General features: G+C 41.1%; 2 protein-coding genes across 3 annotated transcripts in view; one reads left to right on the forward strand and one right to left on the reverse strand.

Annotated features, from left to right (window-relative positions):
* The first annotated feature begins 22,496 nt into the window (after positions 1-22,496).
* Positions 22,497-25,320, forward strand: LOC137239295 (uncharacterized). Of its 2 annotated transcripts, none has more exons than XM_067764431.1 (6): positions 22,497-22,634; positions 22,691-22,907; positions 22,974-23,162; positions 23,227-23,535; positions 23,615-23,677; positions 23,745-25,320. In XM_067764431.1, the coding sequence occupies exons 2-6, from the start codon at positions 22,692-22,694 to the stop codon at positions 23,877-23,879; spliced, it is 912 nt and encodes a 303-aa protein (XP_067620532.1). In that variant the 5' UTR covers positions 22,497-22,634; position 22,691; the 3' UTR covers positions 23,880-25,320. The 2 variants fall into 2 exon arrangements, with proteins under 2 accessions (XP_067620532.1, XP_067620533.1); XM_067764432.1 differs by having other exon boundaries at positions 23,752-23,808.
* Positions 24,930-25,363, reverse strand: part of Nckx30C (solute carrier family 24 member Nckx30C) — an 849,440-nt gene continuing 849,006 nt past the window's right edge. The window contains exon 13 of the transcript XR_010949321.1: positions 24,930-25,355. The gene's annotated coding sequence lies outside the window, so the exon portion shown is untranslated. The remainder of the gene's footprint in view (positions 25,356-25,363) is intronic.

Raw genomic sequence — 25,363 nt, forward strand, 5'->3', positions numbered from 1 at the left:
ACGTAGAAACTCAACCTCGGTTGCTCTTACACAATTGTAATGTTTAGGAATTGTACCAAATGGAACAAAAAGAGTAAATGTTATGGCAGTCTGAAGGAAAATTTAACATTTATCGCAGCAAACGCGAATGTGTGTACAAGCATGAATTGTTTCGAGAAAACATATTTAAAGAACATTGTGACTAGGTGAAAATTCTCGTTCTATGAAATGATAAATCCAAAATTCAAATTGTATAATTATTTCACCCTATTCTGCATTTCGACTTGGATTGGAATTTTTTCGATTTGGCAAATTTGGTATTCTGTGTTCCAATCTCTTTCGATCCAACTTCGAATCGTTCGATTTTGTGTATTCTGCATTTCGATCGTAGTTCCGTTTTTCTAAGTTGCAAACTTGTTGGCGGAAAAATATTTTATTTTTATTTTTTTATTAATTTATAACAGAATTTTAACAAAAATGGAAGTAAAACTTATTAAGAAACGTAGAAGGCTTGATGATGATTGTTTTTTTATATGTTTCCAGGTTGTTTTATATGCATACCCATACTATTTATAGCAACACAACTTGTACATGCATAAGTGAACTAGGCAACCCTAGTTCAGTTATGCATTAGAAAACACATCTCTATGTATAATGACTAATCATTAAATAAAGCACGAGGTTGAAGTCAACACGTAGTTATAACATGGTGTCAGGTTTTCGAACCATTTAATTAATAATAACTAAACTAAACATGGCAAACGGAAAAAAAGAATTGGTGGCAAATTCACAAAAGCCAGCAATGACTTTTGCTACAACCATTGGGCCAATAAATTTGGCGGCAAGTAATTTGGCAGTAGAGTGGAAAAATTGGTATACTCAATTCAAACTTTTTTTACGCGCGTCAAATTTGGAGGACCAACCAAACGCGCGAAAAGTCGCCTTATTAATACACCATCTTGGGGCAGAGTCCCTACAGATATTCAACTCATTTAATGAAGATGTGGACACGGTCGAATACAGTGAGTTGATTAAAAAATTCGAGGGCTATTTTGTGCCAAAAGCCAACATAGCGATGGAGCGCTACAAATTTTTCACACGTGGTCAACTTACATGCGAATCAATAAATGAATATGTGGCTGTTTTAAACAATTTAAGTTCCACGTGCGAGTTTGGCAGTCTCCGTGACGACCTTGTCCGGGACATTTTTATATGAGGCCTGTCACACAAATTTTCAAAAATAAAGGAGAGGCTTCTGAGCGAAGGTGACATACGCTTGCAAAAAGCACTCGACAGCAAAATCCATTGAATTAGCCACAGCTCACAAAAACGTCATTGAAAACTCGGGAGAACAAGAAGTGAGCACCATTGCGGCATTGACGCGTTCAAACAGCAAGTGCAGCAAGCCCTCTAAGAAGGAGCAAACCACAACAACGAAATGTACGAAGTGCGGACAGTTTCATAAAAACAAAAGCCCAGCTGAAGGTGTCAAATGTCATGCATGCGGTAAGCCCAACCACTTCGCCAAGTATTGTCACAACAAACAACAACGGAAGAAATACATAAAAAATTTACAGGAAGATGAAAGCGAAAGTGAAAGTGAAGACGAGAGCGAGGAACTTTTTGTGGGCGTCATGAAAAAACTAAAACCACGTCAGTCAGATAGGGAGTGGAACATCGCCGTGCAAATTGGCAGCAGCAAGATTATTTGTCAGATAGACACAGGAGCACAAGCGAATGTTATGTCATTGAGTATGTATAATACATTGAAGCTAAAATATTTAAAAAAACATGTCAAAACCAAAATATTAACCATTAGTGGCGAAAAATTGCCAACTGTAGGCAAGTGCACAATGCGATTATTTTTTAAACAGAAAGTATATTTACTTGAATTCTATATTATAAATATGAATTGCAATAATATTATAGGTATACAAAGCACCATTTTGATGGATTTGGTGCAACAGGTCAATATGGTAAAGTGCCCAAATAAAAATTTCGAAGAATATTCAAATGTGTTTGAGGGTCTAGGGCTACTTAAAGATGAATGTCATTTAAAAATCAATCCGGAGGTGGAACCAGTAACAGATCCTCCTAGGAAAATTCCATTTACACTGTATGAGCCTTTACAAAATGAACTAAATAGAATGGTGGATTTAAAAGTTATTACACCTGTTAAAGAACCAACCGAGTGGGTGAGCTCAATTTTGTTAGTTACAAAACCTAATGGCAATTTACGCTTATGTCTAGATCCACGAAATTTGAATAAAGCTATTTTGTGACTAGGTTTTGCGTTACCGAATATTGATGAATGTAAATCTAAATTAAGCGGGTCTAAAGTTTTTAGTACACTGGATGCGAATTCAGGGTTTTGGATGATGAAATTGGATGAACACTCCTCCAGCGCCAGAAATATTTCATGCCGAAATGGTAAAATTATTGTGTGACATTGAAGGGTTAATAATTTACATGGATGACTTTTTGATACATGCATCTAACATCGCAGAACATGACAGAATATTGAAGAAAGTACTGGAAAGGGCTTAAAACGTAGGTTTGAAGTTTAATAAAACAAAATCATATTTTTATAGACGCGAAATTAAGTTCATAGGGCATATTTTTAATGAGCAGGGAATTAAACCAGACCCAGAAAAAATTAAAGCCATAACAGAGTTACCAGCACCACGTTCAGTGCCTGAGTTACAGAGATTCATGGGCATGATTAACTATCTAGGGGCTTTTATAGAAAATATGTCAGCCAAAAATAAAAACTTACGCGAATTACTGAAAAAAGATATACAGTGGCATTGGAATGATTCTCATGAAAGGGAAATCATTAATCTAAAAAATGAAATTACAAGAGCACAGGTGTTGACGTATTTCGATACCCGCAAACAGCTGAGGTTGTCTGTAGACGCCTCTAAATTTGCAGTCGGTGCTGCTATTTTTCATGAGGAAAACCCGATTGCGTTCGCCTCAGCCTCTTTGGCTAGTTCTCAGATTAATTATGCACAAATAGAAAAAGAACTTTTCGCAATTTTTTCGGCTGCGACAAGTTCCAACAATACGTTTGCGAGACTGACCATAAACCTTTAGTATCGCTGTTTAATAAACCTATTTTTAAAATTCCACCACGACTACAACGCTTTATGATGCCTTTACAACGTTACAACTTACAAGTTGTATATAAGCCTGGCAAATATTTATTTATAGCCGATACACTCTCTAGAGCGCCATTAAGAGAAAAAACCAACCTTGATGTTAATAAAGAATTGGATTTACAGTGCAATTTGTTAATGTCTCACATAGGACTTTCAGAAGAGTCAATAAAAGAAATAAAAAATGCCACGCAAGTGGATGAAGTCTTGCAAAAAGTGAAAAAGTATGTTAAAGACGGATGGCCATCAAATAAAAAAATAGTTGACCAGGCAGACATGCCTTACTTTAGCTACAAAGATGACCTTTCAATTGTAGATAATTTATGCCCCTATTACGGTATACAACTCAACTTAGTTGGGTTGTAATTAAAACAACTCAACCTTCAGATAACTCAACACCTGTTTGGTATTACGAATTACAACTTATTTTAGTTGAAGTTGAATTGGTGCTGCCAACCTAAGAAAGTGATGATTTGACAGATAATGAACAGCTGATCAATTTGTGGCGAAAATTTAAGCATTTGCAAAAGTAATTTTGTTATTACGAAATATTATGTGATATGAAATCTATTTTATAATGGCGAAAATGTTGGTGATTAACATGTCGCGAATGCGGAAAACATTCGCGTGATCATTCCAATCCCTTGGAACTACCAAGCACCAAGTAAGGTAGGTAGGTTGAACTGGCCGGTCCATGAGGACCTCACATAGACTGATTGAGTCCGTAGTGTTACCAGAAGTTTGTTTTAACAACCAAACTGAAAAACCCTATCAAAAACCAGGACCTATGTTATAAAATAACTCCGTCCTCTTGGCAAATACTAGAAGCTTCCTAGGACTTAAGCTACTTGCTGCTTCTAGATCTGACAGCTGTATCACTCCTAATAACTGGAGTCTTAGCCTGGCAAGTGCAGGGCACGAGCACAGAACGTGCTCTATCGTTTCCTCCTCCAACCCGCACTTCCTACATCTGCTATCACTGACCAAGCCTAGTTTAAAGGCATGTGACGCCAGAAGGCAGTGTCCAGTCAGAATACCCATCATGAGTCTACAGTCCTCTCTTTTTAATGATAGGGGCAACTGTGTTAGTCTAAGGTTGTAAGACCTACACATAATCTTCGACACTTTACAGCCCCGCGCTTGAACCCACGCCTTTCCCGCTTGGTCGATCATGTGCACCTCTCGCCTTCGCTTAATCTCGCCCAATCTAATTGGGACATCTACGGAGCAAGCTTCAAGGGATGCGCCCTTTTTAGCTAGTTCGTCCGCTTTTTCATTCCCATCTATTCCCATATGCCCTGGGACCCAATATAGATGTATGCTTCTCCCTGTCCCGATTCTCTCCAGAGACTGCTTACACTCTAACACGCATTTAGATGCTGTGCTATGCGAGATTATTGCCTTAATTGCTGCTTGACTGTCAATATAAAAGTTAACACGGTTGCAGCTTAAGCTATTCTCTTCCAGGGTTTCTACTGCTTTGGTTACGGCAAATATTTCCGCTTGGAAAACGCTACAGTAATCCGGCAGCCTGTAGGATCTGCTTATTTCCGGATCAGCGCAGTATACCGCAGACCCTACTCCTTCCACTACTTTGGAACCATCGGTGTACACATGTACCGTCTCGTCCGCCATTTGCGCACCCTTGCGCCAACCGTCCACCTCTATTGTGGCCTTAAGATCTCCCTCGAAGCGCAGATAGGGAATAATGTAGTCTGTTCGTCTTGTGATTGATGACGCTATACTACTATGGCCATATGGTCGGCGCTCAAGCTGCCCCGAAGCACCGAGCCTGGTTGCGGTCGTTAACGCTTTGTTCTTTGCTTCCAGGTCTACAGGTGGGATGTGCAGAATGGCATACAGTGCAGCCGTCGGGGTTGTTTTCAGGGCTCCCGTAATGCTAAGCATCGATAATCTGCACATCCCCTCTAATTTTTTGAGGTATGTTGTTTTTTGTGTGGCTTTCCACCAAACAAGAACTCCAGAGTATAGAATATGGCTTACAATCGCTGTAAAACCCAATGAGAAAGAGAGGGCGATAGGCCCCACGTACACCCCAGCATTATTTTACATGCATAGAGTGCCGTTGAGGCCTTCTTGACCCTCTCCTCCACGTTGAGCTTTCATGGCAGCTTACTGTTTAGGATGATTCCTAGATATTTTGTGCAAGGTTTCTCCTGTAAGGTCACCCCTCCTAACTTAGGCCTGGTCCAATTTGGGACCTTGTACCTCTTTGTAAACAAGACCATATCCGTCTTCTCCGCATTGACTTTCAACCCGACATTAGATGCCCAGGTATGAATATCCCGAAGCGCCCGATCCATCAAAGAACTAATCGTTGGAAGGCACTTTCCACTTATGACAACAGTTTTACGGGTCCCTCATCGAATTGCCTGAGCAGTTGGTTGATGACCAGCGTCCACAGCAGAGGTGATAGCACCCCTCCCTGCGGCGTGCCCCTGTCCACTGATTTCGTGGCCTCGTACAATCCCCATTGTGATGTAATCTTTCTGCAATTTAACATGCAGCCGATCCATCTGATTAAGGCAGGATGTACTTTAATGTAATTAAGACCATCCATAATCGCCCATTTTGCAACATTATTGAAAGCCCCGGCAATGTCCAAGAAGACTCCTAGAGCATACTCCTTATATTCCAGGGATTTCTCTATGCTTATTACCACCCTATGCAATGCGGTGTCTACCGACTTGCCTTTGGTGTACGCATGCTGTGTTGTGGAGAGCAGCTTTTCATCCACGTTGGACTTTATGTACACATCTATCAGCCTCTCAAAGGTTTTGAGCAGAAATGATGTTAAGCTGATGGGTCTATAGTCTTTGGAATACATGTGACCGATCTTCCCCGCCTTTGGTAGAAAAGCTACACGAGCAGTTCTCCAAGAGTGCGGTACATTATTCAATCGTATGCACCCATCGAATATTATTTTAAGCCATTCCACGACCGCCCTACTTGAGACTTGTAGCGTGGCCGGGAATATAACATCTGGGCCCGGCGATTTAAACTTAGAAAACGTCTTCACTGCCCACTCGATCTTGGTATCGGTCACCAAGCCCGGCACTACTAGCTCCGTGATCGGAGTGTGAGTGATGTCTGCTGGCTCCTCTAAACCGTCTCCCGATGGGAAATGTGTATCGAGAAGCACCTCAAGGGATTCCTCACTATTACGTGACCATTCCCCGTTCTCTTTCTTTATTAGTCCCTGGACTATGTTTCCCTTTGCTAGGACTTTTTTCAACCGTGCTGTTTCGCTGGAGCACTCTATGTCCGTACAGAAACTTTTCCATGAGTTTCTCTTCGCCCTGGTAATTTCACGCTTGTAGATCCTCAGTAGATCCCTGTACTCGTCCCGACACGCTTCGCTTTCCGCGGTCTTTGCGAGCTTAAACATTTCTTTAACCTGTCTTCTTAGAAGACTCAGCTCATTTCTCCACCATGGCGGCTTTGCTTTTCATCTGAATCTTCTTAGAGGGCAAGCTTTGTTATACGCAGTCATAATCGTGCTTGTTAGGAATTCATTCGACTCCTCCAGTTCCTCTACATTAGCAACCTCTTTGGGTTGTCCCAGTTTTGTTTCTACATGTTTCTGGAATTTAGTCCAGTTCGTTGACCTAGGGTTTCTAAAGGTTCCTCCCTTCTCTACCCTCTTTAGGGGGATGTTGAAGCTGATATACGCATGGTCGGAGAAGGATGGTCTATCAAGAACCATCCAATCATACCTTGATATATCACGCTCGGAGCTCAATGTAATATCCAGAACATTGCTGGATGTTGGACCAATGTATGTAGGGACATTTCCCCTGTTGGCTATCTGCAAATTGGTTTGCAGGATGTAACAAAACAGAGATTCGCCTCTCTCGTTCGTATCTGCTCTTCCCCACGCATTGTGGTGCGCATTTACATCTGCGCCTATGACCAACCGCCCTTTGCGCCCTTCCTCCTGTACTAGCCTTTTGCACTCCATCGGTGGGACCTCCGCAGCATGGGCCATGTAGCAGGACGCCAGGATAAATGCCTGCTTATTCTTTTGCTCAACGGCCACCGCTACGAGATCCTCAGTGGTGCAATTAGGCAGCATATATGAATGCAGCTGTTTCCTTACCATTACTACAGCTCGCACCCGTCCTTCCGTTTGCGCGTAGTAAACGCCAAACCCGCGCGCGCTAAGTCCAGAAACCTTTCCTCCCGATGAGAGCCACGGCTCCTGGATCAGCGCCACGTCAAACGAACCTTCCTCAAGGGTTAGGAGTTCGCTCGACGCCACTTTACTGTGTTGGAGGTTTATCTGTAGGACTCGCAGCACCATTGGGCTGTTTGTCCCCCTCCAGCACCTTCGTCTTGACGTCGTCGTCCTCCCCTTGCCCTTTTGGTTTAGAGTATTCGAGGCCCCCTTCAGCCTCTCGTGACTGTTGTGCAGGGTGTTCCTCTGTGCGAGTCACAGCACCATTTAGCGGTTGGTCCTCTTCTAGCACGTTCGTGGTGACGTCGGGGACCTCCACCTGTCTTTTTTCCCTTAGGCTTTTGAGGTCCTTTTCGACTTCGCCCACCTCTAGCGTGTTAGGGTTTTTATCCTCAGGACTTTTTTCCTGAGTCGCATGTAAATTTTGCCAGTGCCAAAGGACATTTTACCAAGCTGCGTGTACAAAATATCCTCCGCCTGCTTGTTTATTTGGAAGATGTAGAACTGACCATCCTCGGTAGGCCGAGATACAGTAAGTACCTTCCAATCCTGTGTCGGTATGTTCGGATTCTGATTCTGCAGAAGTCGCAGTGTATCCTCCGATTTCATCACGCATGGTATCCATACCTTAACTTTTGGTACCGTGGGGATTTGCGCTTTATCCACCACCTCAAACCGCGCGTTCGTGCCTTGCCTTTGGAGGTTTGGAACCACTTTCTCCAGCCACTGCAAGCTCGCGATGTTGTCGCACGCTATCATCCATCTTCACACCGTTATACCATCCCCCCGAATCAAAGGTTGGAAGGAGCTTACTTGGTTGTTCCCGCATCATCTTAAGCATTAAGCTAATAAGCTCCCTTTCCACAGATCTCCACCTTTCAGTAGTCATTTGTCCGAAAGGACTGCTACGATCAACCAGCGCCACAGTCAGTGACTGCTTTGCCACATCACTCATCTTCTCGGGAAAAGCAGGAGTCTTAGTGTTATCTCCCTTTGGCACCTCCGAGAAAGCCGGAGTCTTAGCGTTAACTCCCTTTAGTGCCTCCGAGAAAGCCTGAGTCTTAGCGTTATCTCCCTTTGGCTTATCTCCTAATTCCTTAATTGGAACTTCCCTCTGACTCGCAGCTTTCGAGGTAGTTGCTACCTCGCTATTGGAGCCCATCTGTCTTACAGCTTTGGGCCTACTTGTCTTGTCTATGCGACTGCCCTGCCTCGCGGCTCTAGGACTGGGTCCTTTCTGCCTCTTGAAAGCAGGCTTGTCGCCTTCCGCAGAACGTTGCCTCTTCATTCTGCCATTCGACGCTTCTTCCTCCTCGTACCGGTTGCAGAACCGAGGGTTTCTCGCAGCAAACCTTTTGAACTGCCTTCGACCTACTTCTACCGCTTCATGGGCCCATTCCAAGCGCTCGATCTCGACTTCTGTTGGGTCGACCACTGCTCCCAAGCGTTGAACAATTCTTAGTGCTGCACGGTACTGCGAGAGAGCTCTTTTACTTCCTCTGCTCCGTACCCTTCTCCACTCTTCTACTCCGTTTTCATTTGTGTGCTTCTCCAACACAGAGTTCATTGAATCAGCACTACTCTCGCTCCCCGAGTCCGACGCATCGCTTAATTCGTATTTGTCGTCCTTGGATTGCGACTCAGTCCTCCTCTTTACATCGTCCTTATTACAGTCAGTTAATGAGTCGTTCATCTTGGTAGTACGACCACCTGTCCGACAAGGCGGGCTCAGCGGTCCAGTATTATATACGGGGAAAGAACCGTCCGCCACAGCAGCGCCCCTTGCTGTGGTAAGGCCATTAATACTTCCAGAGGTGGTCCGGTATCGGGAAGGCTCCGTTCGAATACAAACGGTCCGCATAACATCCTGGATTAGGGGGTTGGCAGTTCTTGGTCACCGACATCCCGCCGCCCTCGTATGAGGCGAAACGGCGTAGATGTCAGTCCTAACCAGCTCCGCCTCATAGTCGGGCGCTATGGAGTTCGGCTAAGCCCTCACACCAACGACAAGGTGCATACCCTAGTGAGGGAGCACCAAGTAAGAAAATGTTTAAGTTACTAATGATGAGCTTCAAATGAAGTTATTTTGTAGATTTGAAAGGAAGCATTTTACTCATTACTAAACAAAATTAAGGACCAATTCCGCAAACGCTTTCGAGGGAAGGCTGAACCCCTATTTTAAAATTATGCGCCACATTCAGATTCCTTGCTGATAGCAGCTATCAAAAATGCTGTGGAAATGATTTTGGTGTTGTAATGGTTTTAGATATTATTGAGAAGCATATTTCAGCGAAGTGGATTAAAACCCAAACAGCAAAAAATTGTATTTTACTGTAAAACAGGATGCCCAGGAGTAGTGATTAAGTAACAATAGGACTCACGTTCGCATAATTTCACCTATTTTAACTGCATCCGAACTGCGGCCAGCCTCGTCCAACTTCGGAATATCGCTCCATAAAGTCAAAAAGTTATTCAATGTAATCCTTCGTTTAAACATTGTTTTTCTTCTATAAATGTGCACAACATTGTTGATTATTGTTTGATTAAAAAATGTTTAACTACCGGCTTTCAATTTTTTTTTTTTTTTGTAACGTTTTGTGGCGCGCACAACATGAAATACATCTAACTAATCCCGCAGAATGTATACAGCTTATCTTAGGTATATTACATACGCTTTAATGCAACACTGTATTATATTAGCTTTACTCTATATGCTCTCACATACAAATTTACATAACCAACTCTCTTGGAATTTCCCTGTTAAATCAGGCCACCACATAACACAAACATACATACATTATACCTAACTGTAATTACATATAGATAGTAAGAAGGAATGTGAATAAAGAGTTAGTCTATTTTTGACTACGGAATATAGCGGTCGATTTTCTATACCCATAGCACCTAGTGACGTCAGTATCGACAGCTGCCGCCCAAACCACAGTGGTGACCCCGCGAATAAAATACGCATGTACATATAACAAAAACTGTACGAGTTTTTAACTAACGTGGTACGCGGTAACAGTCCCAAAATTATAAATGCCTGAGGACAATAAATCGAATAGCTCCAATGGGGAACTAAGTGAAGCAGCACATAACCCCGCAAACGGAGCAGAGTCTACAAATGTCGTACAACGCGTTATGGTAAAGGTGCCCCCTTTTTGGTCAGAACAACCAGAAATATGGTTTGCGCAGGTCGATGCACAGTTCGGAATTGCCTCAATTAGGAACGAGAACGCCCGCTTTAACACGGTGGTAGCAGCCATCGAGTCAAACGTACTCAGCCAAGTTTCGGATGCCATTTTCAATCCTCCCGAGGTTGGTAAATACGAAAATTTAAAAAAATGTATTATCGAGCGTTTCTGCGACAGTGAGCAGAAGAAGATAAAAAAATTGCTGTCAGAAATCGATCTGGGCGATAAAAGGCCTACACAGTTACTCCATGAACTAAGTAGCTTGGCGAAAGACAAGGTAAGCAACGAATTTCTTAAGTCTTTGTGGCTGCAACGATTGCCTCCGCATGCCCAACAATTCTTCAAGCGTCCAGCTCAAAATTGCAAGATTTAGCAAAGCTAGCGGATAAGGTCATGGAAATTGGGGAATACCGTCAATGCCGCCCGCAATGCCGTCAACCATGCAACTATACAACAAAGCAGTCAAAAAACTAATTACTCCGATCGATGCAGCTAACTACTGTTCACACACAATAGCACGTCTCCTCATACAAGATAGCAATACTAACATGAAATTTTTAGTGGACACCGGTGTAGACGTTTCGGTGCTACCACCCCAAAAGCTCGACGCAGCCCAGAGCCCCCAAAAACTAAGCAGAACAAAACTATTCGCAGCAAACGGGTCAGCAATTAAAACGTTTGGTGAACGACGAATAAAACTGCCTTCGCCGATCGTACGAATGGAGTTTTGTAGTTGCAAATGTCACATCTCCAATCCTAGGTTCCGATTTTCTTCAATATTACGATTTGTTGGTGGACATGAAACGAGGTAAGCTCATCGATCGGAAAACACTTATAGAAACAGCAGGAGTAACTGCCAATGTAAAGGCAATAAAGATTTTAACATACAACATAAATGATAAATTTGCGCAACTGTTGAGGGAGTTTAGAGATATAACAGTACTCAGCACAAACCGAAAACCAGCGAATACAAACGTCACACACCACATCACAACAAATGGTGCACCAATTTTTGCCCGACCCCGCAAGTTAATGGGCGAAAAATTAGACGCAGCCAAGAAAGAGTTCCAATATTTACTCGAAAAAGGAATCTGCAGACCATCGAAAAGTACATGGGCAAGCCCGCTACATTTGGTACGTAAACCCAACAAAGAGTGGCGATCATGCGGCGACTATCGCGCCCTCAACGCGATAACAGTACCGGACAGGTACCCCATTCCATTCCTGCACGACGTCACAAGTATATTGTATGGGAAAAGCATATTTTCGTCAATAGATTTACAGCGGGCGTACCATCAGATTCCCATTGAGCCCAGCGACATCCCAAAGACGGCGATAACGACGCCCTTCGGGCTATACGAGTTCGAGTATATGACGTTCGGGCTAAGGAATGCCGCCCAAACATTTCAAAGACATATCCACGAAGTACTGCGTGGAATAGACTTTGCTTTCGCCTACATAGACGACGTTTTGGTAGCGTCTTCGTCTATGAAAGAGCACGAAAACCATTTGCGAAAGATATTTGAGCTGCTACGCCAGCACAATTTAACAATCAACGTCGATAAATGTCACTTAGCGCAACATGAAATAAATTTTTTGGGGCATACTATCACAGCGGCAGGCCTCAAACCGCCTGAAGTAAAAGTGGAAATAATTAGAAATTTTCCACAGCCGACCACAGCTCGAGAACTAAAAAAATTTTTAGGCATGATAAATTTCTACCGACCTTTCCTACGCAATGCTACCGGGAATCAAAGTAAGCTACAGTCGCTCATCGACGGTAATAAACGAAACGATACAACCCCCATAAAATGGACGATTGAAGCTATTGAAGCATTCAAGGCATGCAAGGAGGAGCTAGCGAACGCTACGTTATTAAATTACTTGGCACCAAATGCCGCGTTAGCGCTTAGTGTCGACGCCTCAAATGATGCAGTCGGAGCTGTTTTGCATCAAATAGTGAATAACGAAGTCCAGCCACTAGGATTTTATTCAAAACAGCTAACTAATGCCCAAAAAAAATATTCCACGTACAATAGGGAATTAACCGCAGTTTATCAGGCTGTCAAACATTTCATGCATACACTGACGACCTTAATAGCGAGGTTGATAGCGCCAAAAAGGTGCAACGGATCAGCGGCTTCTCTCCTAGTTTAATGCAAAGCATGGATCAGCGATTTGCTAAGTTCAACGATCTGATTGCTAAGCAAATTTTGGACTCGGAAAAAAGCCTCATTGAATTCGTATGCAAAAAACTAAAAGACAAATTTGTGGTGCTGAAGAAAGAGGTCAGTGAGCTTAATGCAAGAGTTACTCAGCTGGAGAGCGTGTTCGAGCGCGTTGGTTATCTCGAAGAGGAAGTAAAAACACTCAGAAACAATGCGTCAAAGCAAGAGAGCCATATTGCCGCAAGTGAAGTCCGTGTACACGGAATTCCCTTTAGGGAAGGAGAAAACTTAACAAGTGTCTTTCATCACCTCTGTTCCACTCTAAGATTGCAACCAATTCCTATAATGAGCATTTTTCGACTACGGAAACTAGACAACAGCGTAACAGATCCGGCCGTAATAATCAAATTTCAGTCGCCGACAGACAGAAACAAATTGCTAAAAAGTATAGGCACCTTTAGGCGCAAAAACAATCCAAACATCAAGGGTCTGCAATTAGTTCATGTGGGCATAAATTCAAATGCTCCGATTTATGTAAATGCTTCGCTCTCCAGGCAAAACTATGCGATCTTCAAGGCAGCGATCCGTCTAAAGAAGAAAAGGAAGGTAGTAGCGGTTTTTTCTAAGAAGGGTCTGGTACATATCAGACGAACAGCCAACGCCAGCCCTGAAGCAATACATAGCTTGGATTTTCTAGAGCGTCTCGAGAATACCGGCGAAGAAAGCGCGAGTTCCTTTCGAGTTGAAGATGCGCCAACGAATAATGATCAATAAATTAATTTCTATGTATGGTATATTACTTAAGTTCTTGAGTCTCTTCGTTTCCGTCTTTATCTCTCCCTATCATACTTGTAAACAATCATTTATGTTGTCTTTATTGTTACGCATCGCAGAGCATTATTTATATCCCATAGATAGTGATGGTCCTAGACTATAGGTTGTCTAGTTCCAAAGACTGCTTACATACACTGTTGCGCGTATTCAGCAAACGTACTAAAAGGGCTCAAAGTCATCCATCTCAATGCGCAAAGCCTATATAAAAAGCTGGATGAATTGAGATTCATATCTGAGGATTCTGATATAGATGTTATATGTATTTCCGAAACCTGGTTTTCTTCATGTCACAAAAATGATTTGGTGCAACTAAATGGATATCAACTTTTCAGGGCTGATAGACGTGGTCATGGTGGTGGTGTTGCTATATATGTCAAAAGTAGTTTATCCTGTAAACTTTGCTGCAGTGCTAGTCAAGTGATTCTGTCGAATATGTGTTCGTAGACGTGTTCTCTGTAAATAATGAAAGGCTGCTTATCGGCTGTGCATACAGACCTAATCGTGGAGTTGACTTCTCTGGCTTTATTGAATTTCTCGAGCCTCTACTTATAAGCTATGATAATATAATCATTGCTGGGGATTTCAACTCCAACCTTCTTGTCGACTCAACTCTAAAGCTAAGTATGGAGTCTCTTGGACTTTTTCCCACCAATTTAACTTCACCTACACACTTTACTGACTCAAATTCTTCTTTGCTGGATTTATTTTTTGTGAATGATCCCCTGAAATTGCTCCACTACGATCAATTGTCGGCATCTTGCTTTTCAAAACACGATCTGATATTTCTTAGTTACATATTTCAAACGTCACACATCCAATGTTCCTTTACGTATCGTGATTTTAGAAGCATAGATTACAGTTCCCTTAATGCAGCGGTGGAGTCGGTCGAATGGAGCTTGATTCGTACGCTGACATCGGTCGATGATCAGGCATCATTCCTACAGAACCATATTATTAGGCTTTTCGACAACCATGTGCCAGTGAAACTCAAGGCTGCTGCACACAATAATTCCCCCTTGGTTTAGTGCCAATCTAAAACACTTAATTCACCAGCGTAACCTTGTTTACTCACGATGGAAAAGATACAAAACCCTGGAGGCTCACTAGATAAAAGTGGAATGGAAAATTTAATTTTAGACAACACTATTATAGAATACGTTGACACGGCAAAAAATCTAGGTGTAGTTTTTAACAAAACCTTGACATGGAAAGATCACATCTTCCGCACAGTGGGAAAAGTTTATGGGATGCTTCGTACACTCTGGCTTACACAATATTTTACTCCGTTACATATTCGTCTACTAATAGCAAAAGCGTACTTAATACCTACGCTGCTTTATGGTTGTGAGGTTTACTCTAATTGTGACTATGTATGTAATAGGAAACTTAATGTTGTTTATAACAACATTGCTAGATAAGTCTATGGGTTGAAAAGACTTGACCACGTCTCTCATCATGCTTACAGGTTGCTAAACATTTCTTTCGATAACCTTATTAAACTTAAAACGCTCACTATGCTACATAAATTAATTTATATGAAGGAACCTGACTATTTGTATTGGAGGCTAGATTTTCTCCAGTCGTCTAGATCTGTTCTCCTTACCCACTTCAGACATCGTATGCTAATATCTGATCGCCAGTTCTTCATTACTTCCATACGTCTTTGGAACTCGCTCCCTTCTAGACTTAGGCTTATAAGCAATGCTCTGCTCTTCAATAAAGAATTAACAAGTTTCTATAATAACCTAGACAATTAAAATACTGATTTCTTCTAACAAATGTACTCTATCATTCGTTTATTTTATTTATTTACTATTTATTAAATATATTATTTATTGTAACCTTTTCTTAGCCATAGTCATTAGCTTTAAGTTTCAAGTTTAAATTGTTCCTATTTTATGCCTTTTACCGACTAGCACTGTAAAATAATTTTTGCCAAATTGTTGTGCTGGGATGAATTGCCTAATAAATACAAATACAAATACACTCGAAGGCAGGGAGTTTGTGGTGTTTACAGATCACAAACCTCTAGTATACGCATTCGTACAAAACAGCGAAAAAGCATCAGCTCGACGTGCGCAGCAACTTGACTTTATAAGTCAATTTACGATCGACATAAGGCACATGCCTGGCAAATACAACAACATAGCAGATTTGCTATCCCGCATACAAACCGTCATCACCAGGGACCCTGTTGATTTTGAATCTATTTCCGCAGCACAGAAGTCCGACAAGGAGCTAGACTCACTCTTAACCACAGGTAAAGAAAATAAAGCAATGGCACTAAAAAAATTTGTCATTCCAGATTCAACATCATGGATTTATTGTGATATTTCACATGATAAAATTCGTCCGTACATACCCGAACCGTATCGTCAACAGGTAATCACAGCATTGCATACCTTAGCACACCCAGGTGTAAAGGCGACGCAAAAACTAGTAACGCAGCGATATTTTTTGCCGGGAATGGCAAAAGACATCGCCAGTTTCGTACGCTGCTGCGTCCCTTGCCAAAAAGTGAAAATTCACCGCCACAATAAAGCACCGCTACACGACTACGTAATACCGAGTCAGCGTTTCGAACACATTAACCTTGACATTGTGGGGCCACTGCCGACTTCTCAAGGCAATCGCTACTGCTTAACATGCATCGACCGTTTTTCTAGGTGGCCGGTGGCGATCCCGTTGGCAGAAATCGCAGCAGAGAGCGTTGCGTTTGGGCTCGTCAGTGGATGGATCGCTGCATATGGTGTGCCGCTAAGAATAACAACTGACTTGGGACGACAATTCGAATCAGCACTTTTTAAAGAACTCACACAAATGCTCGGCGTAAAGCACCTACGAACAACAGCGTATCACCCCCAATCCAACGGCGTTATTGAGCGCTGGCACCGAACATTAAAATCAGCTATCAAGAGCTACGCTTCAAACGACTGGAGTTTCATTTTACCACTGGTGCTACTTGGATTGCGCTCAACGACAAAGCAAGATATAGGTACCAGCCCCACAGAGATGCAATACGGCGCTCCACTCAGACTTCCCGGCGAATTTTTACAAAAATCAACACGTGATGCCGGTGAAGCAGAGTTTGTTGAAAAGTTACGCAAGGCAATGCAAGCGCTACGACCCTCACCGCCGACACACCATAGCACACCTTCAACTTTAATACAACCGAAACTTAAGGAAACAAAATTCGTTTTTGTGCGAGTGGACCGCGTAAAATCTCCACTTGAACCATACTACGAAGGACCATTTGAGGTGGTCGAACGCTGTGAAAAATATTTCAAAGTAAAATTGTTTAACAGAATCGTCAACATTTCAATTGACAGATTGAAAGCGGCTTTTCTCTTCGACCATAACAACGCACAATCCGCTACAGAGAATGAACGACAAAAACAAAAGAAAGATAAAACGAAAGAGGATGCCACCGGTTCAAACTCAAATATACTACCAGCAGAGAGCGAAGCGAAAACAACAAGGTCCGGTAGAATTGTGCGATTACCAATACGATTTCGTTAACATCTTCACTAGAGGGGGAGTATTCTGGCGCGCAAAACATGAAATACATCTACCTAATCCCGCAGAATGTATACAGCTTATCTTAGGTATATTACATACGCTTTAATGCAACACTGTATTATATTAGCTTTACTCTATATGCCCTCGCATACAAATTTACATAAATACTGAATACCAACTCTCTTGGAATTTCCCTGTTAAATCAGGCCACCACATAACACAAACATACATACATTATACCTAACTGTAATAACATATAGATAGTAAGAAGGAATGTGAATAAAGAGTTAGTCTATTTTTGACTACGGAATATAGCGGTCGATTTTCTATACCAATAGTACCTAGTGACGTCAGTATCTACAGCTGCCGCCCAAACCACAGTTTTATGAGCCCGTGCACCATATCTAACTCTCATCAAAGGTGGATCAAAAGACGCGTTTCGATCTCCGTTTTGGTAAAAGTCTAGTTGAGGGGTTGACTGCTAATACGCTACCAAAAATATCGAAAGAGGTGGCCAACGACGCGTCTTGACGTCAGTATTAAAAATTAAAAATTTTAACTCGTTCAAAAGATATTAACAAAAAACCGAAAAATGACCCACGGGTCCCTCCGAAACCGGAGGTGGTATCCATAGTATTTTTGCGCAGAACACCTTTCTGCGTTGGCGGCCTTCGGCCGCGCTTATAAAGAATGACCCTGGGTGGGTCCAACACCGGTTTGGAGACCAAAACTATATCCGCTCAAAACACTTATGTTCACAATTTTTTTTTGTGGGTACTATATTACAACAACCACATGAAAATTGCCAACTTCAGCTGCAATTATCTCTGGACGAAGATAACATGTTTCTCTTCCGCGTTCGGATTATTCTTCTCGAAGTTAATACGCGTCTTTTGACACCTCTCTCGATATTTTTGGTAGCGTATTAGTAGTCGACCCCTCAACTAGACTTTTACCTCCGTTTTTAGGATTCGAAAGCGGAAATTAAAAATTTTATTTCTGTCGCAAAATATTTACAAAAACCCACAAAATGGCCCGAGAGGGTCGGAAATATGAGGCCCGATCCAAGGTTTTTTTGCACAGAAGATTTTCTTGTGTTGGCGGCCTTTGGCCGCGATTTGTAAAAATAACCCTGGGTAGTTCCAACGCCTTTCTGCATTAGTGTGTGCAAAAAATCTGACACAATACATCCACATGAAAATTTGAACCGAAATGATATGATAGAAATTTAATTTTTAATTTTTGTTTTCGGATTCTTAAATCGCGTATTTTGATACCAAATTTGAAAATTTTTGTTAAAAATTATGTGGTGAACCGTCTTCTAAAACGTTACATTTTTTCAAAGCAACTGCAAAATTGTATGAGACAACTGCTAGTGCTTTGTTTTCACTATGTCAAAATCACTGACATCAAATACTGACATAACTGTCACCATGGCGATTTGGTGTCAAATGTGTTTTCATTACATATTAAAAACTGGCATGAAGTCGATATAGCAGTGTGTGCCAAAGACTGTCTTCAAATTGTGGTGTCAGTCGATTGACATTCAGTTTTCACCACTGACGTCAAACGTTAAGTAAATATTTTTGACAGCGACGGGGTCATTTCGGGACTATTCCGGGATCATTTGGGGTACCTACCGGCATCATTTCTGGTTGCTTTTCGGGTTCCGTCCGGGATCCCATCGGGGTCATTTCGGAACTTTTTCGGGATCATTTGGGGTACCTTCTAGCATCATTTCTAGATGGTTTGGGGTATCCGTCCGGGATCCCGTCGGGGCAATTTCGGGACTTTTTCTCGACTAATACGGGATCATTTGGGGTACCTTCCGGCATTATTTCTAGATGGTTTTGGGTATCCGTCCGTGATCCCGACGGGGTCATTTTGGGACCTTTTCGCGACCAATACGGGATCATTTGGGGACCCTTTCGGCATAATTTCTGGAGGGTTTTAGGGATCCGTCCGGGATCCCATCAGGGTCATTTCGGGAATTTTTCGGGATCATTTGGGGTACCTTCCGGCATCATTTCTAAATGGTTTTGGGTATCCGTCCGGGATCCCGTGGGGGTCATTTCATGACTTTTTCGAGACCAATACGGGATCATTTGGGGACCCTTTCGGCATAATTTCTGGAGTGTTTTAGGGATCCGTCCGGGATCCCATCAGGGTCATTTCGGGACTTTTTCGGGATCATTTGGGGTACCTTCCGGCATCATTTCTAGATGGTTTTGGGTATCCATCCGGGATCCCGTGGGGGTCATTTCGGGACTTTTTCGCGACTAATACGGGATCATTTGGGGACCCTTTCTGCATCACTTCTGGAGGGTTTTAGGGATCCGTCCGGGATCCCATCAGGGTCATTTCAGGACTTTTTCGGGATCATTTGGAGTACCCTCCGGCATCATTTCTAGATGGTTTTGGGTATCCGGGGTCTTTTTCGCGACTAATACGGGATCATTTGGGGACCCTTTCGGCATCATTTCTGGAGGGTTTAAGGGATATTTTCTTGATGGTTTTTGAGATCCATCCCTGAGCCCGTCAGGGTCATTTCGGAACCTTTCCGGGACTATTTCGGGATCATTTTGGTACCCCTCCGGCATCATTTCTGTGTGGTTCTCTGGATAAGTCTAGAATCATCTCGTTGTCATTTCGGGTTTTTTTGGGACTATTTCTGGAACTTTTGGAGACCCTTCCGGGGCAATTCTGGATGGTTTTCGGGATCTGCACGGGATCGTTTGGGGACCCTTCCGGCATCATTTCTGTGTGGTTCCCTGGATAAGTCTAGAATCGTGTCGTTGTCACTTCGGGTTTTTTTGGGACTATTTCTGGAACTTTTGGAGACCCTTCCGGGGCAATTCTGGATGGTTTCCGGGATCCGTCGGCGATATCGTCGGGGTAATTTCGTGGCTTTTTCTGGATACATTCGGGATCATTTTTAGGGTTCTATCAGGTTATCAGCTCATATAGATCTTTTTATACTCAGTTGAGCAGAGCTCACAGAGTATATTAACTTTGATTGGATAACGGTTGGTTGTACAGGTATAAAGGAATCGAGATAGATATAGGCTTCCATATATCAAAATCATCAGTATCGAAAAAAAATTCGATTGAGCCATTTCCGTCCGTCCGTCCGTTCGTCTGTCCGTTAACACGATAACTTCAGTATATTTTGAGATATCTTTATGAAATTTTGTATGTAGATTCCTGGGCACTCATCTGAGATCGCTATTTAAAATGAATAATATCGGACAATAACCACGCCCACTTTTTCGATATCGAAAATTTCGAAAAATCGAAAAAGTGCGATAATTCATTACCAAATACGGATTAAGCTATGAAACTTAGTAGGTGAGTTGTATTTATGACGCAGAATAGAAAACTAGTAAAATTTTGGACAATGGGCGTGGCACCACCCACTTTTAAAAGAAGGTAATTTGAAAGTTTTGCAAGCTGTAATTTGGCAGTCGTTGAAGATATCATGATGAAATTTGGCAGGAACGTTACTCTTATTATTATAAGTCTCTTCAATAAAAATTAGCAAAATCGGAGAACGACCACGCCCACTTTTTAAAAATTTTTTTTTTTTAATTCAAATTTTAAAAGAAAAGTTAATATCTTTACAGTATATAAGTAAATTATGTCAACATTTAACTCCAGTAATGATATGGTGCAATAAAATACAAAAATAAAAGAAAATTTCAAAATGGGCGTGGCTCCGCCCTTTTTCCTTTAATTTGTCTAGGATGCTTTTAATGCCATAAGTCGAACAAAAATTTACCAATCCTTGTGAAATTTGGTAGAGGCTTAGATTCTAGGACAATAACTGTTTTCTGTGAAAAAGGGCGAAATCGGTTGAAGCCACGCCCAGTTTTTATACACAGTCGACCGTCTGTCCTTCCGCTCTGCCGTTAACACGATAACCTTAGCAAAAATCGATATATCTTTACTAAACTCAGTTCACGTACTTATCTGAACTCACTTTATATTGGTGTAAAAAATGGCCGAAATCCGACTATGACCACGCCCACTTTTTCGATATCGAATATTACGAAAAAAGAAAAAAATGCCATAATTATATACCAAATACGAAAAAAGGGATGAAACATGGTAATTGTATTGGTTTATTCACGCAAAATATTACCTTTGGAAAAAAACTTGTTAAAATGGGTGTGACACCTACCATATTAAGTAGAAGAAAATGAAAAAGTTTTGCAGGGCGAAACCAAAAGCCCTTGGAATCTTGGAAGGAACACTCTTCGTGGTATTACATATATAAATAAATTAGCGGTACCCGACAGATGATGTTCTAGATCACCCTGGTCCACATTTTGGTCGATATCTCGAAAACGCCTTCACATATACAACTAAGGGCCACTCCCTTTTAAAACCCTCATTAATACCTTTAATTTGATACCCATATCGTACAAACACATTCTAGAGTCACCCCTGCCCACCTTTATGGCGATATCTCGAAAAGTCATCCACCTATAGAACTAAGGCCAACTCCCTTTTAAAATACGCATTAACATCTTTCATTTGATACCCATATCGTACAAACAAATTCTAGAGTCACCCCTGGTCCACCTTGATGGCAATATCTGGAAAAGGCGTCCACCTATAGAACTAAGGCCCACGCCCTTATAAAATACTCATTAATACCTTTCATTTGATACCCATATCGTACAAACAAATTCTAGAGTCACCCCTGGTCCACCTTTATGGCGCTATCCCGAAAAGGCGTCCACCTTTTAGAACCAAGGCCCACGCCCTTTTAAAATACTCATTAAAACCTTTCATTTGATACCCATATTGTACAAACAAATTCTAGAGTCAGCCCTGGTCCACCTTTATGGCGATATATCAAAAAGGCATCCACCTATAGAACTAAGGCCCACTCTCTTTTAAAATACTCTTTAACACCTTTCATTTGATACCCATATCGTACAAACAAATTATAGAGTCTAAGGCCCACGCCCTTTAAAAATACTCATTAACACCTTTCATTTGATACCCATATCGTACAAAAAAATTCTAGAGTCACCCTGGCCCACCTTTATGGCGATATATCAAAAAGGCATCCACCTATAGAACTAAGGCCCACTCTCTTTTAAAATACTCTTTAACACCTTTCATTTGATACCCATATCGTACAAACAAATTATAGAGTCACCCCTGGTCCACGTTTATGGCGATATCCCGAAAAGGCGTCCACCCATAGAACTAAGGCCCACTCCCTTTTAAAACACTTATTAATACCTTTCGTTTGATACCCATATTGTGCAAATGCATTCTAGAGTCAACCCTGTAGTGGAATTCACTAACTTATAACGATGCGATTTGTCGAGATTTTAATTAACGATTTTGTCGCTTGCCTTATCGATTGTACTATTCACTAACTTAGTTTTAACGACTCGCAATAAATGACATTTAAAATAGTAGAAAGGTGGCAGCACAGCTTAACGAAACCTAAAAAATGCGAAAAGCACAAAAGGAATGCCAAAAATAAACAAATTCCATATACTAACTGCTTTTAAAAGTTATTATTGTGCAAGTTTTGAGTTACAGTTTGCGTTATCAAAAAAAGGTAAGTAAATGCGTAATTAATTTCATCGACATAACAAATTTCTCATATTAAAATAGAATGGCGTCATCAATTAATACCAATCAACGGAGAAGCCGTACCACAGCCGAGCAGTTAAGTCGAATGGTGGACTTTTTAATGGGAACTCCGGGATTAGCGGGTTCCAGATTTCTAAAGCGGCATGGAAAAGCAGAATGTGATAAAAAATGGACTGAAATGGCGACAATGCTGAATAGCCTCGGTGGTGCTGTAAAAACTGTTGAGCAGTGGCGTACGGTAAGCGACCATTATTATTTTCTTGTACTTTTAGGGTATATCTAACCTAATTTTGTTTTAAAAAAGGTATGGAGAGATCTAAAAAGCCGTACAAGTCTAAAAGTTCGTGACAGGAATAGGAAGCAGGCAATGACAGGTAACAATCCAATATATGAACAGCGGCCCACTGAACTAGAGAGGCGTGTAATTGCACTTACTGGCAAGGATTACCAGCAAGGTGATGATGCCTGTGATGAAAACGTGCCACAGATGGAGGTAATGAACAAATCATTTATTATTTAATAATAGCTTGAAAGATAACAATTGTTTTTCTTGTTAGCAACTGCAACTGCGTAAGGAAAATGAGGAAAGCATCATTGTGGAAATAAACTCGATGTCACCTGACGAATTGCCATCGGTTTTGCATGATGAACTGCAATTCGTTTCGCATGATGAGCTGCCATTTGAAATTCATGAAGCAAGCGCAAATATGAGGTCATCTACGCCAGTTGCTCCGTCAAGAAGAACGCCGATTACTCCAGCAACGAGAACGACTCGAAGTGGTGCCACCCGGAGGCGCGTAGGAAGTGCCAGCGAGATACAAAAAACGTTTTTAGAAGTTGCTCAAACTCAGGCATCAGCCCTAAAAGTAATTTGTTTAATTTTGCATCTAAACATTATAAATATGTATTTTTTATATTATTGTAACAATTTTTTTTTTCAACCAGATGTTAGCTGAGTCAAGTGTTGCCGCCGTGGAATCAGCCAGCAAACAAGCCGATGCTTTAAAAGTATTATTATTATTATATACATATTTAGGCTTGATACCGTTTTCACACAGAATTCTCTTTTTAACAGCTGCTAGCAGACTGTAGTGTGGCTAGTGTACAGGCGACGAAGTTGATGGCGGAGAGTATGGTCACAATGGGTAATGGCTTAAAGGCATGTGCGGACGCTTTCAATAATTTAACCAATGCAATATATCGACTTTAAGAATTATAGCCTTTGAAGATATTTTATTTTTTTATTTTGAATACAGAGTTCCTATATTTATATGTTAGATGTAGGTTTACTTCAAAAAATTATGTAACTTTTGATAGGTATATTTATGGTAACGGTAGGTTTATATGTATGTAAGTAACATGAAGTGCCTTTTTTTAATATCATTGTGTATGTTTTATGAAAGTTAAATGACATTTATGTAATACTCCTATATTGCTGCTACAGGCTAGGTAAACTCACAAACATCAGACTGCTGATATATTGCTCTTTAAATGTTTTTGTATTCAATAATGGAATATACCTAAATTTAAATTTTTTCCTGCCGCACTTTTTCTGCTACAATCAAACAAATTTTGCAGGCTGTTTTGATTTCGAATTCAAAACTCATTGCGAGCATTTTCTATTAGCATTACATAACATATATGTATCCCGACATACAGTTTTGCAATTAATTATGTAGATTTTTGGTTTCATGCAAACCTGCGTTTATTTATACCACTCATAAAAACATACGTATTTAAAACGGGTTTTTTCATTCAAATTTTATTTATAATTTGATTTCGTCTTTGCACTTGAGTGACACTTAATTTTTTAAAATAATTTCCAAAAGAAATCGATCTATGTAAACGAATGAATGCATTTTTTACATTCAAATAAATGTATTATGTATAAAATTGAGCTGTGTTAAAACCTCATAAGTATTTATTTTAATTTTAAAGAACACGAAGTTCGTTTCGTTTCTATTGAAATGATTTGTTAAGTTTGACGATACCGAATCGAAGTTTTTACTACCAAAGTAGAGATTTTTTAAAATAATTTCCAAAAGAAATCGATCTATGTAAACGAATGAATGAATTTTTTACATTCAAATAAATGTATTATGTATAAAACTGAGCTGTGTTAAAACCTCATAAGTATTTATTTTAATTTTAAAGGACACGAAGTTCGTTTCTATTGAAATGATATTGTTAAGTTTGACTGTTCGGTGTGATGGAAGTTTTCGCTACCAAAGTAGACCAAATATAAAATAAAATGCCAAAATGTTTGCTTTACATTCCTGTAGATTTTTTTATTTATAAGTTTGTTAAGTCTGTACTTAAGTATAGTAATTAGCAATAAGTCGGTCTTGAACACGTTTCGCTATTGAAGAGGGTGCGCCTTGATTAACATTGCTATCACTTGGGCTTTGATCTAAGTATTCAGTGTCAGGCTCGTGTATGGGTTCACTTAATCGGATGTTATGCAACACTGCGCATGCGTTAACTATTCTACCAGTAAATCCTGGATGATACAAAAGAGTCCTTTGCTGTGATAGGCATCGCCATGTTCCTTTGAGAACACCAAAAAGTCTCTCGACTGGGTTTCGAGCTTTACACAATGCCTCATTGTACCGAAATTTTGGGCTCCCCTCTGGTTGGTTAGGTAAAGGAGTCATCAGCCAGGGCTCTAAAGGGTATCCAGAGTCACCTGCAAGT

This window comes from Eurosta solidaginis, chromosome 2, assembly GCF_040869045.1.
Source record: "Eurosta solidaginis isolate ZX-2024a chromosome 2, ASM4086904v1, whole genome shotgun sequence".
Taxonomy (NCBI): domain Eukaryota; kingdom Metazoa; phylum Arthropoda; class Insecta; order Diptera; family Tephritidae; genus Eurosta; species Eurosta solidaginis.

What these genes read in the sequence shown, in the direction of transcription:
- LOC137239295 (XM_067764431.1), top strand. Translation starts at nt 22,692, where the DNA reads ATGGCGTCATCAATTAATACCAATCAACGGAGAAGCCGTACCACAGCC. An exon ending in CTCAGGCATCAGCCCTAAAA is followed by an intron (nt 23,536 to 23,614) that starts GTAATTTGTTTA and finishes TTTTTCAACCAG; the next exon opens with ATGTTAGCTGAGTCAAGTGT. An exon ending in AACAAGCCGATGCTTTAAAA is followed by an intron (nt 23,678 to 23,744) that starts GTATTATTATTA and finishes TCTTTTTAACAG; the next exon opens with CTGCTAGCAGACTGTAGTGT.